This window comes from Oryctolagus cuniculus, chromosome 14, assembly GCF_964237555.1.
Source record: "Oryctolagus cuniculus chromosome 14, mOryCun1.1, whole genome shotgun sequence".
Lineage (NCBI taxonomy): Eukaryota > Metazoa > Chordata > Mammalia > Lagomorpha > Leporidae > Oryctolagus > Oryctolagus cuniculus.
Genome location: NC_091445.1, coordinates 58,389,004 through 58,404,165, shown reverse-complemented (window position 1 = coordinate 58,404,165; position 15,162 = coordinate 58,389,004). Strand labels below are relative to the sequence as shown.

At 42.4% G+C, this 15,162-nt stretch overlaps 1 protein-coding gene across 1 annotated transcript in view; it reads left to right on the top strand.

Moving 5' to 3' along the window:
- Positions 1-15,162, top strand: part of MTMR12 (myotubularin related protein 12) — a 102,641-nt gene that overhangs the window by 58,477 nt on the left and 29,002 nt on the right. The window contains exons 7-8 of the mRNA XM_008262096.4: positions 2,672-2,801; positions 12,261-12,336. Of these exons, the coding sequence (XP_008260318.1) occupies positions 2,672-2,801; positions 12,261-12,336 (206 nt within the window). The remainder of the gene's footprint in view (positions 1-2,671; positions 2,802-12,260; positions 12,337-15,162) is intronic.

The following is a 15,162-nucleotide window of genomic DNA, read 5'->3' as shown; positions in this document are numbered from 1 at the left end:
AAGAGGTTCACAGAGTGTAGCATTTTTTATTCTATTTTAGTTCATTCTCCTCTCTCCTTTCTTACCCTCTTTTTTTTTTTTTTCTTTTTGAGAAGTAAAGATTATAACTGATAGATACTAGTTGACCAATTTGATTTTTCGTTGAATGGGATTAGTAGAAGTAAGTCTTTTGCAATTTGAATACTTTAATCCCTGGCTTTAATAAGTCACAAATGTGTTTTGGCTGTAAAGTCCTTAATTCTTATGACATGGCATTGTAGGGAAAGACCTGCCAGTATTGCTAAGAAAATTATCTACTGTGCTGAATGGTGGTATTACTACTGACACCTATGGGTTTTTGTGTGTGTGTTAGTGCTTTATGGAAAATTTCCTTTTATAGTTGTTTGGGTTTGAATTCCAGTTCTACAGTTACCTGGTTCTGTGACTTTTTTGACCTTCCCTTGCCATAAATATAACATGAATGAAATAACATTACCTGTTATGTTTAGCCCATCCTCTAGGGCTGTAAGGATTGAGGTAAGTATCCTTGATCCAAGATCCATGGGATGACAAGTGTTTTAGAGTTAAGACTTTTTTGGATTTTGGAATATTTATACATAATAAAGTATTTTGGGGCAGGACCCAAATCTAAGCATAGAATCCATTTATGTTTCATATGTTTTTTTTTTTTTGTTTGTTTGTTTTTGACAAGCAGAGTGGACAGAGAGAGAGAGACAGAGAGAAAGGTCTTCCTTCTCCGTTGGTTCACCCCCCAATGGCCGCTGCGGCTGGCGCGTTGCGGCCAGTGCACCACGCCGATCCGAAGCCAAGAGCCAGGTGCTTTTCCTGGTTTCCCATGGGGTGCAGGGCCCAAGCACTTGGGCCATCCTCCACTGCACTCCCTGGCCACAGCAGAGAGCTGGCCTGGAAGAGGGGCAACCGGGACAGAATCCGGTGCCCCGACCTGGACTAGAACCCGGTGTGCCCGTGCCGCAGGCGGAGGATTAGCCTAGTGAGCCGCGGCGCCGGCCCTCACATGTATCTTATATATTTAGCCTGAAGGGGACTGGTGCCATGGCTCACTTGGTTAATACTCTGCCTACAGTGGGCGGCATCCCATATGGGCACCGGTTTCTAGTCCCAGTTGCTCCTCCTCCAGTCCAGCTCTCTGCTGTGGCCTGGGAGGGCAGTGGAGGATGGCCCAGGTGCTTGGGCCCCTGCACCCACGTGGGAGACTGGAGGGAGGCACCTGGCTCCTGGCTTCAGATTGGCGTAGCGCTGGCCGTAGCAGCCATTTGGGAAGTGAACCAATGGAGGGAGGACCTTTCTCTCTGTCTCTCTGTCTCACTGTCTGTAACTCTACCTGTCAAATAAATAAATTAAAAAATATATATATATATATATATTTAGCCTGAAGGTAATATTATGCTGTATTTTTAGTGTACCTGTGTTTTGACCTCACATGAAATCAGGGAATTTTCCACTTGTGGCATTATGTCAGCACTAAAATTTTTTCATATTTTGGAGCATTTCAGATTTTCAGATTAGGTGTGCTCAACCTGTATAAGCATTAACTATTGTCATCATCCTTATTTTTGCTATGATTTGGTTTTGTTAACAGGAACAGAATGAGTTGTTTTATCACTTTGTTTTTAGATGTGCAAAGGCTTGAACTAACTGTGATAGAATTTATATAAATACCCGAGAATATTTTGGTGCATACCACCCCCAGCAGGCAATGCTGTGACTTGGGAGAGGACCAAGGATATGTTGGCTGGGCTGCAAGAGCAGTACTCCAAGGGTAGGCATTTGGCAGAGCTGTTAAGATGACTGTTGAGATGTCTATAAAAGTGCATGTTTAATACTGCCATTTCCTGCTAACGTTGACCTTGGGTGGCAGCAGTGATGGCTCAAGTAGTTGGGTTCCTACTGTCCACTTTGGAGACCTGGATTGAGTTCCACCTTCCACTCAGCCATTGCAGGCATTTCGGGAGTGATCCACTGAATAGAGGCTCTCTCTATCCCTCTGCCTTTCAAATAAATTAAAAAATGAACTGAAGAAAGAAAAAATCAGTATTCCCCTGCATTTCATCCTAGTGGGTAGTGGCAGGGCAGAATTAGGTGCAGAAGTGCAGGTCACCATCATGTAGCCTTGGCTGGCAGGCAGTGACTTTCACCAAGGCTCTCTGATCTGTTTGTTGCCTTCAGTAACCAAGTATCACACAAGACAGTTCTCTTGCAGGTGTTACATCTTCAAACTGAAAAGGATTTACATTCAGAAATTTGACATGCTATTCAAATCAGTTTGCCATTTTCTGCACATATTGGTAGGGCTAAAAATATTTCATTATTTTAGCATTTGTGCCATGCCTGTCTTTTAGGGCTACACACAATCTCTTTGTGTTACATAAGTTATCTCATAGTCAGATGACTGAAAATGGAGCTATAAATTGCTTCTGCAAGGGGTGGAGCAAGAACAACTCCTTTTCTGTCGTATAAAAAGAGCCTCAGTCTTAAGTTTGGATGAATGACAAAAAATAGGACAAGGTTAGGAGTAAGGAGTGAATTCATTCTGTTTGAATCAAAATGGGCTTAGTGGAGGAAGTCAGGGACTGAGGATGCACTTTCCCATAATTAAAATACCAGTGCTTCTTGAAGAGATTTTATTGTCTTTCTAATTTTGTTTTGTTAGCCACCAGTCCCAAGGACCATACTGTAATGTTTGACACACTTAAGGACTGGTGTTGGGAATTGGAGCGGACCAAGGGCAATGTGAAGTATAAAGCAGTGAGTGTCAACGAAGGCTACAGGATCTGTGAGAGGTAAGCTGTGATGCTGGCACATGCCATGTAGTCCACCCAGTTGGAATGTGTAGTGTTTTTAGTATATTCATAGGATTGTCAACACTGTCAACTTTCTAGTGTTTTCATCATCCCCCAGAGAAACTCCACAATGATTAGCAGTCACTTCATGTTTACCCTGTATCCCTCACCCCTCTTCAACCACAGGCAGCCATCAGGCTTTTTATCTCTATTGCTTTGTTGTTCTGGACATGTCATATACATGGAATTATAATATGTGGTCTTTTAGGACTAGCTTCTTTGACTTAGCATAATGTTAGTATTGTCCCATGTGTCTGAATTTCATTCTTTATTAGTTGGCAATAATAGTACAGCTGTATTACATTTATCCATTCACTAGGTCATGGATATTTGGGTTGTTTTCATTTTTTGGTCCTTCTGAATAATAATGTGACTATAAGCATTTGTATATAGGTTATTATGTGCTTATTTGTTTTTATTTCTCTTGAGCATATAACCTCAGAGTGGAGTTGGGAGATCATTTGGTAACTCTGTACTTAACTTTTTTTAAAAAAAGATTTAATATATTTGAAAGAGTTACAGAGAGGCAGAGAGAGAGAGATCTTCCATCCACTGGTTCACTCTCCAGATGACCCCAATAGCCAGAGCTGCTCAGATCCAAAGCCAGGAGCCAGGAGCTTTGCCTGGGTCTCCCACGTGGGTGCAGGGGCCCAACGACTTGGGCCATCTTCTACATCTTTCCTAGGCCATAGAAGAGAGCTGGATCAGAAGTAGAGCAGCCAGGATTCTAACTGGCGCCCATATGGGATGCTGGCACTGCAGGCGATGGCTCCATCCACCACGCCATGGTGCCAGTCCCTTGTATTTAACTTTTTGAGAAACTGCCATACTGCTTTCCATAGAAACCACACTAGTTCACATTCCCATCAGTAGTACATGAGTTCTGTTCTCCACATCAATACTAGCTTTTTAAAGAAACTCTTAGGGGCCAGCACTGTGGTGCAGCAGGTTAAAACCCTGGCCTGAAGTGCCGGCATCCCATATGGGTGCCGGTTCTAGTCCCGGGTGCTCCTCTTCCAATCCAGCTCTCTGCTATGGCCTGGGAAAGCAGTGGAAGATGGCCTAAGTGCTTGGGCCCCTGCACCCACGTGGGAGACCCGGAGGAAGCTCCTGGTTCCTGCTTTGGATTGGCACATCTCCAGCCGTTGTGGCCAATTGGGGAGTGAACCAGTGGAAGGAAGACCTCTCTCTCTCTCTCTCTGCCTCTCTCTATAACACTTTCAAAGAAAGAAAGAAACTCTTAAAGTATCTCTTGTGTGAATTCACTTGAATTTATATCTTTTTGTTCTTTCCTTTGCTATATCCAAAATCCAAGTTTAAAACCTGTAGAGGAATTTCTGAATTTCTGTTGTATATTTTCTTTTCTTTTATTGAGTACTTTTTAATGTCATTCAACAAATTGTTTGAGTCCCTTCTGAATGCTCCAGGCAGTGTGCCAGTTACTGGAGATAGAAAGTCAGCAGAGTACCAGAAAACTTCGGTCTCCAGAGCTGTCACTCTGGTGGAAGATGATGAGAGAATAAAGTAAATTACAAGATCAATGTTACAGAGGAAAAGAGATGAGGCAAGGGGCAGGGGAATGTGGAGGTGATGGGTGGCATGGTTGGTAGGAAGGTTTTGAGATAAGTGGCCTTAAGCAAAACCTTGAAGGAAGTGAAGGGATGAGCCTGAGGGTACCTGGGGAGGAGTGTGCCAGGGAGAGGGGACAGTGATGGCAAAGTCCTGTGTGAGGAAGGCCCAGGGGCTAGGGAGGAGCAAGCAAGAGAAAGAGTAGCAGTAGCTGAGGTCAGGGAGGAGAGAGTACCGTCAGATGGTGTGGCACAGGAGGCTTTCCAAAGAGTTTATCACCTCTGACTCCAAGTGCAACATGGGGATGTTTGAGCAGAGGCAGGGAGTGATTGGTTGACCTACATTTTTAAAGGATGACTGCATAATCTGTTTTTAGAAACATGAATCTTATCATTTTGGAACATACTCATTGCACCCTGTTAAGAGTTTTGTGAAATACTGTATTTTTATACAGCCTTTTGTATTTGAAAGGCCTCTTCAGATCATCTTTGATTTTGATCAATTTCAAACATTTACAAGGACACCTTCTAATCCATTGCAGCATAATCTGATAACAATTGGGAGGGGTCTGCAGGGCCCAGGTCCCCACCCAGAACTTCCCAGTCTATTCCCCCCTGATCTTTTCTCTTTTCTCTTTTCCAAGGCTGAAGCTTAAAAGGGGAAAGCTGCTTTTGCTCAGAAAGAAGTGAGAAACCCCTGCTATCAGGGGATAATAGTTCGTACTGTGATGTTCATGCTAATATAAGGCATTTCTATTCCCAGAATTATTTTTAAAAATATTCTGTCAGTATATGTACTAACATTGATATTTGCATAGATGTCAATACATTAAAAATACACCTGGTTGAGAGGTCATGGGGGAAGCCATTAATTAGTGATAAATGGGGGAGAATAGAGCTTTAGTAAGACTCTGATCCTTGGAACACTCATTGCAGATACATACTCCTTGGGCAGCCCTTTCTCCTGCCTGCCATCACTTCTTTACTCCATGAAAGTGCTGTAGGAAAAGCTATGCTTTGTTTCTCCCCTGGACTAAACTAACTATCTGTGTGATCTCTGTCATCCACTCTGGTCCCAGTGTCCATTCTCTGCCTAGCAGGCCCAGTGAGCTTTTCCATGTGCATCTGTTCATACTTTATCCCCTACTGCAGAGGCTTCTTGCTGTTCTTGGTATAGTACAATACCCTTACCAAGTACTCCAAGACCCTTCATGATTTGACTCATGCCTCACTCTCCAAACTTGTGCCACACCCTCAGCCATAACTGACCTCCGTGCCACAGGCCATTGGGTCTCCTGTTTGCAAGCATCACTTGTTTCTACCTGTACATAGTTAACTCCACTTCACTGGTCAGATCTCATCTCAGGTACCACTGTTTTAGGGAGGTTTCCCAAGACTAGATTAAGGAATCACTATATGCCTCCTTCATAGCACTCCCTAAAATCATAAGTTTATTTTTCTTTGTGTCATTTGGTTAATGTTTGTTTCTGCAACCTACAGCTCTATGAAACCAAGGACAGTATTTTTGCTAATCGTTGTTTCCTCAAGAGCAAGCACAGTGCCTGGCTTCTAAGATAAATAGGAAAAAAGTGAATAAGCTGAATAAAGTCCTATCAATAGTTACAGGAGAGGACTACAAAGAGTTTAGATAAGAATGAGAAACTGACTGAACATCTTGACCCAAGGTTGGAGTTGGCTGTTCTAGTACATACCACAGGTCTGTTCCTTCTCCTCCTGAAAAACTCTTTTCTCATCCCACCTCCCTGTAAAGATAGAGGAAGGTGTCGCCCTGGGGGCTGTGAACAATACAGAGGGCCCCATGAATTGTTGCTGGAACAGAGAGACATTCTTGCTCCAGGGTTCCTTCACCCTAAGGTTGTGCCTAAGTGGACCACATAGATTTCCATGACTCAAGTTATCCAGTATTGGAAGTGGCTGTCTGTTTCGTGTTCTCAGACATGACTAAAGCAACCACTTTCTAGGGAAGGAGGATTAATTCCTTGGGAGGCTCACAACAGAGACCCATGGGACTCTGGCTGAGTTCTTGGCCCGGGAAAGGACAATGTGCACAGTCCTCACTGGATGTGGTGCTCTTCGTCTCTGTTCAGCCTCCTCTGCTGGCAGACAGAGGGCACATTTGCGATACACTGGGCTCTGACTTTTTTTTTTTTATGAAAGTCCATTTATTTATAAGAGAAAATGAACTAGTGAACTAACATTATAAAATATTCAACCTTGCTAGTTTAGGGAGACATGCAATTTTTTTTTTAAGATTGATTTTTTTTAAAAGGTTTATTTATTTATTTGAAAGGCAGAGAGGCAGAGGCAGAGAGAGAGGTCTTCCATCCACTGGTTCATTCCCCAAATGGCCGCAATGGCGAGAGCTGGACCAATCTAAAGCCAGGAGCTTCTTCCAGGTCCCCTATGTGGGTACAGGGACCCAAGGACTTGGGCCATCCTCCTCTGCTTTCCCAGGCCATAACAGAGAGCTGGATCAGAAGTGGAGCAGCCAGGACTCTAACCGGCACCCATATGGGATGCCAGCACTGCAGACGGCAGATTTACCTGCTGCACCACAGTGCTGGCCCCTTAAGATTGATTGATTGATTTGAAAGACAGTTACAAAGAGAACCAGGAGTCAGGATCTTCCTCCAGATCTCCCACGTGGCTGCTGCTGTCCCACGCACATCAGTAGGGAGCTAGATAGGAAGCAGAGCAGCTGGATCTCCAACAGGCACTCATGTTGGATGCTGGCATTGCAGGTGGTGGCTTTACCCACCACACCACAACATGCAAATTTTTAAAAAACAACTAGGCCCACCAGTGTTGGGGCATAGCAGGTAAAGCTGCCATCTTTGACACAGATAGCCCATATGGGTGCCAGTTCAAGACCTGGCTGCTCCACTTCCGATCCAGCTCCCTGCTGATGCACCTGGGAGAGCAGCAGAAGATGACCCAAATGCTTGGGCCCCTGTACCCACATGGGATATCTAGAGCTCCTGGCTTTGGCCTGACCTAGCCCCAGCTGTTGTGTCCATGTGGGGCATGAACCAGCAGATGGAAGATCTCTTTCCCTCTAACTCTACCTTCCAAACAAATAAAAATCTCTAAAACAAAACAAAACTAGGACCCATTCCAGCTTCTTTTAGCGAAGTCACTAAGGAAGGAGCTGAGAGTGTAGTGTAGTTTAAACAGCCCCAGGGGTCACTGCCTTGTAAAGACCAAGAAACACTGACTTGTATGTCAGTCAGCAGATGGAGGGGCGCTTCTCACAGTTTAATGTGCTGTTAAGTCATCTGGGGATCCTGGTAAAATGCAGGTTCTGGGTCAGGAGGTTGGGTGAGGCCTGGAAATCTGCTTTCATAATAAGCTACAGATGGTGCTGCTGTGTACTTTGTTCTTCTAGAACAATTGCTTTTATCCTTACTGCATTCCTGGAGCTTTTAAGCTTCTGATTGAATAGTTCTGGGGGTGGAGCCTGGACATTGGTAGTTTTTTAATCTTCCTGTGTGGTTTCAGTGGGTAACTTGAATTTGAGAGCTGTTGATGTGTGATGAGGTTTTTACTGGAGTATACCTGAAGACGGACCCCTCATTGCTCACCCATTCAAGCAGATATAAAAATATTTCAAGTGCTTCATAACTCAAAGCCAAATATACTTGACAATTCTAACAATTGTTGAGATGTTTTAGCCTTGACCAGTACTTTCCCAAATTAGATTTACATTAGTTTTATGAGAACTCTTTTGCTTTTTAAATTACCTTTAAGAATTTTTAATTAAAAAATTTCAAACAGTTTAAAATGAAGATATCATGAATTTCAATTTATCCATCACCAAGGCTCAACGATTATTAACTCATAGCTAACTCCATTTTCTCTCTGTCTGCCTACTTCCCCCACCCTTGGGTTAAATCCCAGAGTTCATCACATTTTATTCATAAATATTTCAGCATTTATCTCTAAGAAAGAAGGATTTTTTTTAAAGGAATACACATTTCATAAGTACAACTTTAGGAATATAGTTATGCTTCCTACCATATCAGCCTTCCCACCCACACTCCCAATCCCTCCTCCTACTCCTCCTCCTCCCTCTCCCCTTGCCAGTCCCATTCTCCATTAAGATTCATTTTCAAATAACTTTGTACACAGAAGACCAAACTCTATACTAAGTAAAGATTTCAACATTTTGTGTGGGTGTGTGTGCGCTGGTTTTACAGTTAACTCTCAGTACAACTCGTTGAGGACAGGTCCTGCATGGGGAGTTAGTGCACAGTGATTCCTGTTGTTAACTTAACAATTAACACTCTAATGTATGAAGTCAGTGACCACCTGAGGCTCTTGAAATGAGCTGCCTAAGCTATGGAAGTCTTTTCAGTCCACAAACTGCATAAGTATTTGGACAAGGCCATAAGCAAAGTGGAAGTTATCTCTCTTTAGAGAAAAGTTACATCGTTCTTTGGCCACTTAAGAAAGGATTTTTTTTTTTAATTTATTAATCTGAAGGGCAGAGTTAGAGAGAGAAATCTTCCATCCACTGGTTCACTCCCCAAATGGCTATAACAACTAGGGTTGGGCCAGACTGAAGCCTGGAGCCAAGAGCTTTTTCCAGTCTTCCACATGGGTGCAGGGACCCAAATGCTTGGGCCATCTGCCACTGTCTTCCCAGACACACTAGCAGGGAGCAGGATTGGAAGTGGAGCAGCCAGGCCTCAAACCAGCACCCATAATGGGATGCTGACACTGCAGGTAGAGACTTAACCTGCTACGCCACAACACCATCCCCAGAACAATTATTTTTTATAAATATAACCCTAAAGCCATCATCACACCTTTATATTTCACATTAATTCCTTAATATCCAGTTAGGAGTCAGATTTTCCCCACTGTCTTAAATTTTTTTTTAATAGTTTAATGTATTTTAATAGCAAACTTACAGGAACAGCACAGAAGACACACAACATTAAAAACATGTACTTGCATATAGGACAACTCAGAAGTATAGTAAATGGATGGAATCTACTGTATGATAAAAATGCTACAAACACCATTTAGTTGTCATCAATAGGAAATTTACTTGTTTTTAAAAAATCCAAATGTTGGCGTTGTCCAGAAAAATTTAGCAAGTTTATTTATAATTGTTATAAAGTTGAATTGCTAAAACTTATTCACTGAAACATTTTGACTTGCATTAATGCTTTACGTCCCCGCATTTATATTAAAAATCCACACACAAATGAAAATGGAAAAACTGCCAATACCTGATTTCTGTCCCCTGTTTTCCACTCGCAATCATATACTTAGGTACATTTTGACCCCGTGGGAAAAAAATAGCTAACGTTCAGAACTACCAATAACAAGAAGAAAAAAAATTTTTTTGAGAATGAAATGTTTCCCATTATAGTGGATTCTTAAGCAAGTTCTCCACGTATGCGGCATGCCAGCTGGATGTCTTTTGGCATAATTGTTACATGTTTGGCATGGATAGCACACAGGTTGGTGTTTTCAAAAAGGCCAAGCAGATAGACCTCACTTGCCTTTTGCAAAGCACCAAAAGCTGCGCTCTAGAAGCACAGATCTGTTTTGAAGTCCTGAGCAATTTCTTGCTTTGCTCCAGACACTGGAAGAGGAGTTTGCGAATTAGAAGCTCAGTGGACTTCTGATAACATCTAATTTCACGAAGTGCCATAATACCAGCCTGTAACGATAAGATTTCTTTACCCCTCCAGTAGAGGGCGCACTCTACTACAGCGAACGGCTTTTGTAGCCAGTTGCTTCCTGGGTGCTTTACCACCAGTCAGTTTGCAGGCAGTGTGCTTTGTAGGAGCTATGATATAACAGGTCTTTATATCCCCCTTCTGCTGCTGCAGCTCGGTGAGTGAGAGGTGGTGCTGTCGTTAGGGAGTGATGGTGGCGCGGCAGCGGCTGCGAACACAATTGCTTAAAATTTTTTGAACAATTTCTCTTTCATTTTTTGAATCTATTTAATTATTAATCAAAATTCAATGAGATTGCTATCTTGCAATTGATTAATCAGTTTCTTAAATTGCTTAATCTTCTCATATCATCATATTCTTGAAATTTATTGAAAAAGCTAGGCTTTTTTTCTGATAATTTCCCACATCTCCATGGTGATGTTTATTTGTTATTCTATCCCATATACATTGATTAGGACTACCAGCTTGATCACATTTGAGTTCCAATCTCTCTCTCTCTTTTTTTTTTTTTTTTTAAGATTTATTTATTTGAAATCAGAGTCACAGGAGAGAGAAGGAGAGGCAGAGAGAGAGGTCTTCCATCTGCTGGTTCACTCCCCAATTGGTCACAATAGCTGGAGCTGTGCTGATCCTTAGCCAGAAGCCAGGAGCTTCTTCTGGGTCTCCCACGTGGGTGCAGGGGCCCAAGGACTTGGGCTGTTTTCCGCTGCTTTCCCAGGCCATAGAAGACAGCTGAATCAGAAGTGGAGCAGTCAATTGAACTGATGCCCATATGGGATGCTGGCACTGCAGGCAGCAGCTTTATCTGCTAAGCCACAGCGCCAGCCCCAAGTTCCAATCTCTTTAATTCTGAAAATCCATCTTTCGCATGACTTGATGCTTAGTTAGAATGACATAAAAAATGCAGTATGCATACAAACACCTCTTTATTTTCCATTGTAATTCCATAACTACCTTATTTCAGGCTTGCTTTAGGCTCTTTGAGAAATATTTACAGCCCCATAGTAATAGAACTTAGGCATGTTTCTTATTCATAGAAACCCACGTCTGCTGACTAAAAGATGATACCTTTGATCTCCAAATTCTGAAAACTCAATTTTTCCATGTACTACTTAACAGATTTCTTCTTTTTAGAGACTAAGTTTCCTATTTTTTTTTTAAGTTTTTATTTATTTATTTGAAGGGCAGAGTTACAGAGAGACAGAGGCAGAGAGAGAAAGAGGTCTTCCATCTGCTGGTTCACTCCCCAGATGGCCCCAACGGTTGGAGCTGCGCTGATCTGAATCCAGGAGCCAGGAGCTTCCTCCGGGTCTCCCAGGCGGGTGCAGGGTCTCAAGCACTTGAGCCATCTTCTACTGCTTTCCCAGGCCATAGCAGAGAGCTGGATCAGAAGTGGAGCAGCTGGGACTTGAACCGGCACCCATTTGGGATACTGGCATTGCAGGCGGCAGCTTTAACCCACTACACCACAGCACCAGCCCCTGTGTGCTTATTGTGTAACCTGGGAAGAATTAGCAGCATTGGGTCACAGTTTCTTTATCTATATTATGGAGATAATAATAGTGTCCTCGTAGAAATGTTGGGGAGGATCAAGTGAACAATTCCTGTTAAGTAATTAGAACAGTGTTCAAGTTAAGTAATTGGAGCAGTATGTGGCTCATAGCTATTAAATGTTTGTTTCTAGAACACTTAATAAAATATTTAGGCAGCAGTCATCTCATAATTCTTGATTTTAATATTATTTAACTGAAAGTAACATAAAATTGATACTATGAGAAATATCACTTCCAAATTTGGAATTCATGTATTTTTGATACCACATTTTCCAGTCCCCTTATTTTATAGAAGAGGAACTAGACCTAGAGATGTGGAATAACTTACTTAAGGTTGTGCAGGAACAGAGGCAGAGCTAGGATATGAACTCAGATTCCTGACTGATTTGGCCAGAGTACTCTGCACCAAACCGAAAACTGGTCTAGGTTCTTCCTAGCTGGGGAATATGGTCTTCATCATAGTTTAAATGGTTCTGCTTAGCTTCCTCACATTCATTGAAGTGAGCTTGCATATTTTTTGAATTAAATGTAGTACTAAAATTTGATGACATCTCTTTCTTCTAGGTTGCCAGCATACTTTGTTGTCCCCACCCCTCTTCCTGAAGAGGATGTGCGGCGCTTTCAGGGTCATGGCATACCAGTAAGTGCATCTGGAGGCCCAGCCTAGCAAAATGATCCTGCTTAAAGCACTTGGCTTTGTACTAGTGAGTTTGTCTTCTATCCAAGAGTGATCCAAAAATATCTTAGGGACTCCCTAGAGAAGTCTCTTAAACATGAGGCTCCCTGGGACAGAATTCTAAAATTTTCACACACACACTTGAGTGTTCAGCAGAGGCATTAAAGCAACTTAGAAGAGGATGACAGACATGTCTGGGGTTGAGAGCGAGCTTTGTTTAGCACCTAAATCATATTGAACCTGAGCTGACCACTCTAAGGGTAGTCGGATTTAAGATACTTTTTGGTCCACACTAGAAATCTTTCATGGGTGTGGTGGTTGTATTTTCTCCCAGAGACAACATGGATTACTTATTAGTTTTTACAGAATAGAATGGGATGAGAGCTATGTTGAATGTGTCACTGATCAAAGAAAGCAAGACTCCGGCAGTCACTCGAGTTTCTAATTAGTTGTTGAGAATTGCCAAGCCTAGAGGGAATTTAGTAAGAAACAAGAATTGTAAGTAAACGCTGTGCTGTGCACATGGCTGGTTCACCAAAACGTTCATTCTCAGACGGGAGGCAAGTGGTGGAAAAGGTTCTTACATCCAGAAACCATGGAAGCCAGGCAGATAATGAGCGTGGCCCTTGCAGTGAGCCAGGGACTCTCGACCTGCTCCAGGGGAGCAGCTCTTTAGCACCAACTGGTTTGTGCCATGTGAGGTTGAGGGCTGAATGTTGCCAGATGTCTTGATTTTTTAGAAACCAGAGATATTAATTAGTATGTGAATTTCTTGATCTCTGAAAATATGAAACTGATGCAAATGTTTAAAAAAAAAGTCTTGGGGCCAGAGTTGGCTCATGTCCCACCAGTTTGCATCTTTGATTTAGAGTAGCAGTTCTCAGACTTTCTGGCCTCAAAACTTTATATTCCTAGAAATTTAGTAAGATCTAAGAGGTTTTGTAACTGTTGATGTTTGCCATATTAGAAATTCAAACTGAAATAAATTTAATATTTATTTAACATTATATGTTAGCATAAATAACATATTTCTTTTTAAAAAATTATGTTCTGGGGCCAGCGCTGTGACTCACTTGGTTAATCCTCTGCCTGCGGCACCAGCATCCCATAAGGGCGCCAGGTTCTAGTCCTGGTTGCTCCTCCTCCAGTCCAGCTCTCTGCTGTGGCCCGGGAAGGCAGTAGAGGATGGCCCAAGTGCTTGGGCCCCTGCACCTGTGTGGGAGACCGGGAAGAAGCGCCTAGCTTCGGATCATTACAAATTATATACATACATTGAAATATCACGCTGGGCCATCGATGTGGCGCAGCAGGTTAAAGCCCTAGCCTGAAGCGCCGGCATCCCATATGGGTGCCGGTTCTAGTCTTTGCTGCTCCACTTCTGGTTCAGCTCTCCGCTATGGCCTGGGAAAGCAGTAGAAGATGGCCCAAGTCCTTGGGCCGCTGCACCCACGTGGGAGACCCAGAGGAGGCTCCTGGCTCCTGGCTTCAGATTGGTGCAGCTCCAGCCGTTGCAACCATTTGGGGAGTGAACCATCGGATGGAAGACCTCTCTCTCTGTCTCTACCTCTCTGTGTTACACTGTCTTTCAAATAAATAAAATAAATTTTTAAAAAAGAAAAGAAATATCACACTGTACCCCATACTTATGTACAATTATTATGTGTCAGTTATGAGTAAGCATATATATATTAAGTTTTCTTTAAAAAAAAAAAAAAGTAGAACTGAGTGTAGAACCAGTAGCATAACTTAGGCACAAACTGTGAGACAGTGTATTCATTACATCTTAATTATATGTCCTGAAAGTTATTGCTGGAGTTTTCTCGAGTGGACAATATACTAGTGTTATACAAGATGAAATGTACATATCTAGCCAGTGAATTCAGAACTATCAATCAATCAAGATTTCTCTCTTTTAATGTAAGATTTTTATCTGACTAGAACATGAAGATCATAAAAAAATCACCTTAAGCAAGTTAAAAGACTTTTTTATTGGAGGTTGACAGAATTAGGAACCTTAGCCTAGAAAATGCAGTCATTTCAATTTTCTTTAAAATGATCAGTATTGCAGAGTTCTGATTTTTTATTTATTTTTTTTAAGGTTTATTTATTTTACTTGAAAGTCACAGTTACACAGAGAGGAGACGCAGAAAGAGAGAGAGAGAGAGTCCATCCAGTGGTTCACTCCCCAGATGGCTGCAACGGTCGGAACTGTGCTGATCCGGAGCCAAGAGCCAGGAACTTCTTCCGGATCTCCCATGCATGTGCAGGGGCCCAAGGCCATCTTCCACTGCTTTCCCAGGCCATAGCAGAGAGCTGGATTGTAAGTGGAGCAGCCAGGTCTCAAACTGGCGCCCATATGGGATGCCGGCACTGAAAGTGGCAGCTTTACCTGCTACGCCACAGCACCGGCCCCTATTTTTTGTTTTTAAGTCCCAGGTTCTTGCCATAGGCACTACAGACATTTCAGGCCAGATAATTCTTTGTTTTCAGGGCTGTCGTTGTAGAATATTTAATACCATTACTGCCAATGACATTTTCTGAGATGCTAGTAATATCCTCTGAACCTATGACAATAAAAGGTAATATTCAGATATTTCCACATGTCGTCTCAGGAGCAAAATACAAGTTGAGAACCCCATCCTTAAGGTGATCTATAAAAAGAAATAAAAAAGTGATCTAGATTAGTGGTTTCTTGTTTAGCATATAACTCATCAGATTCTTAAGCAGACCCTCAGAAAATAAGATAACTAAGTAATGTTAGTGTTCACAAGCCCCTCTCTGGCCGCATCC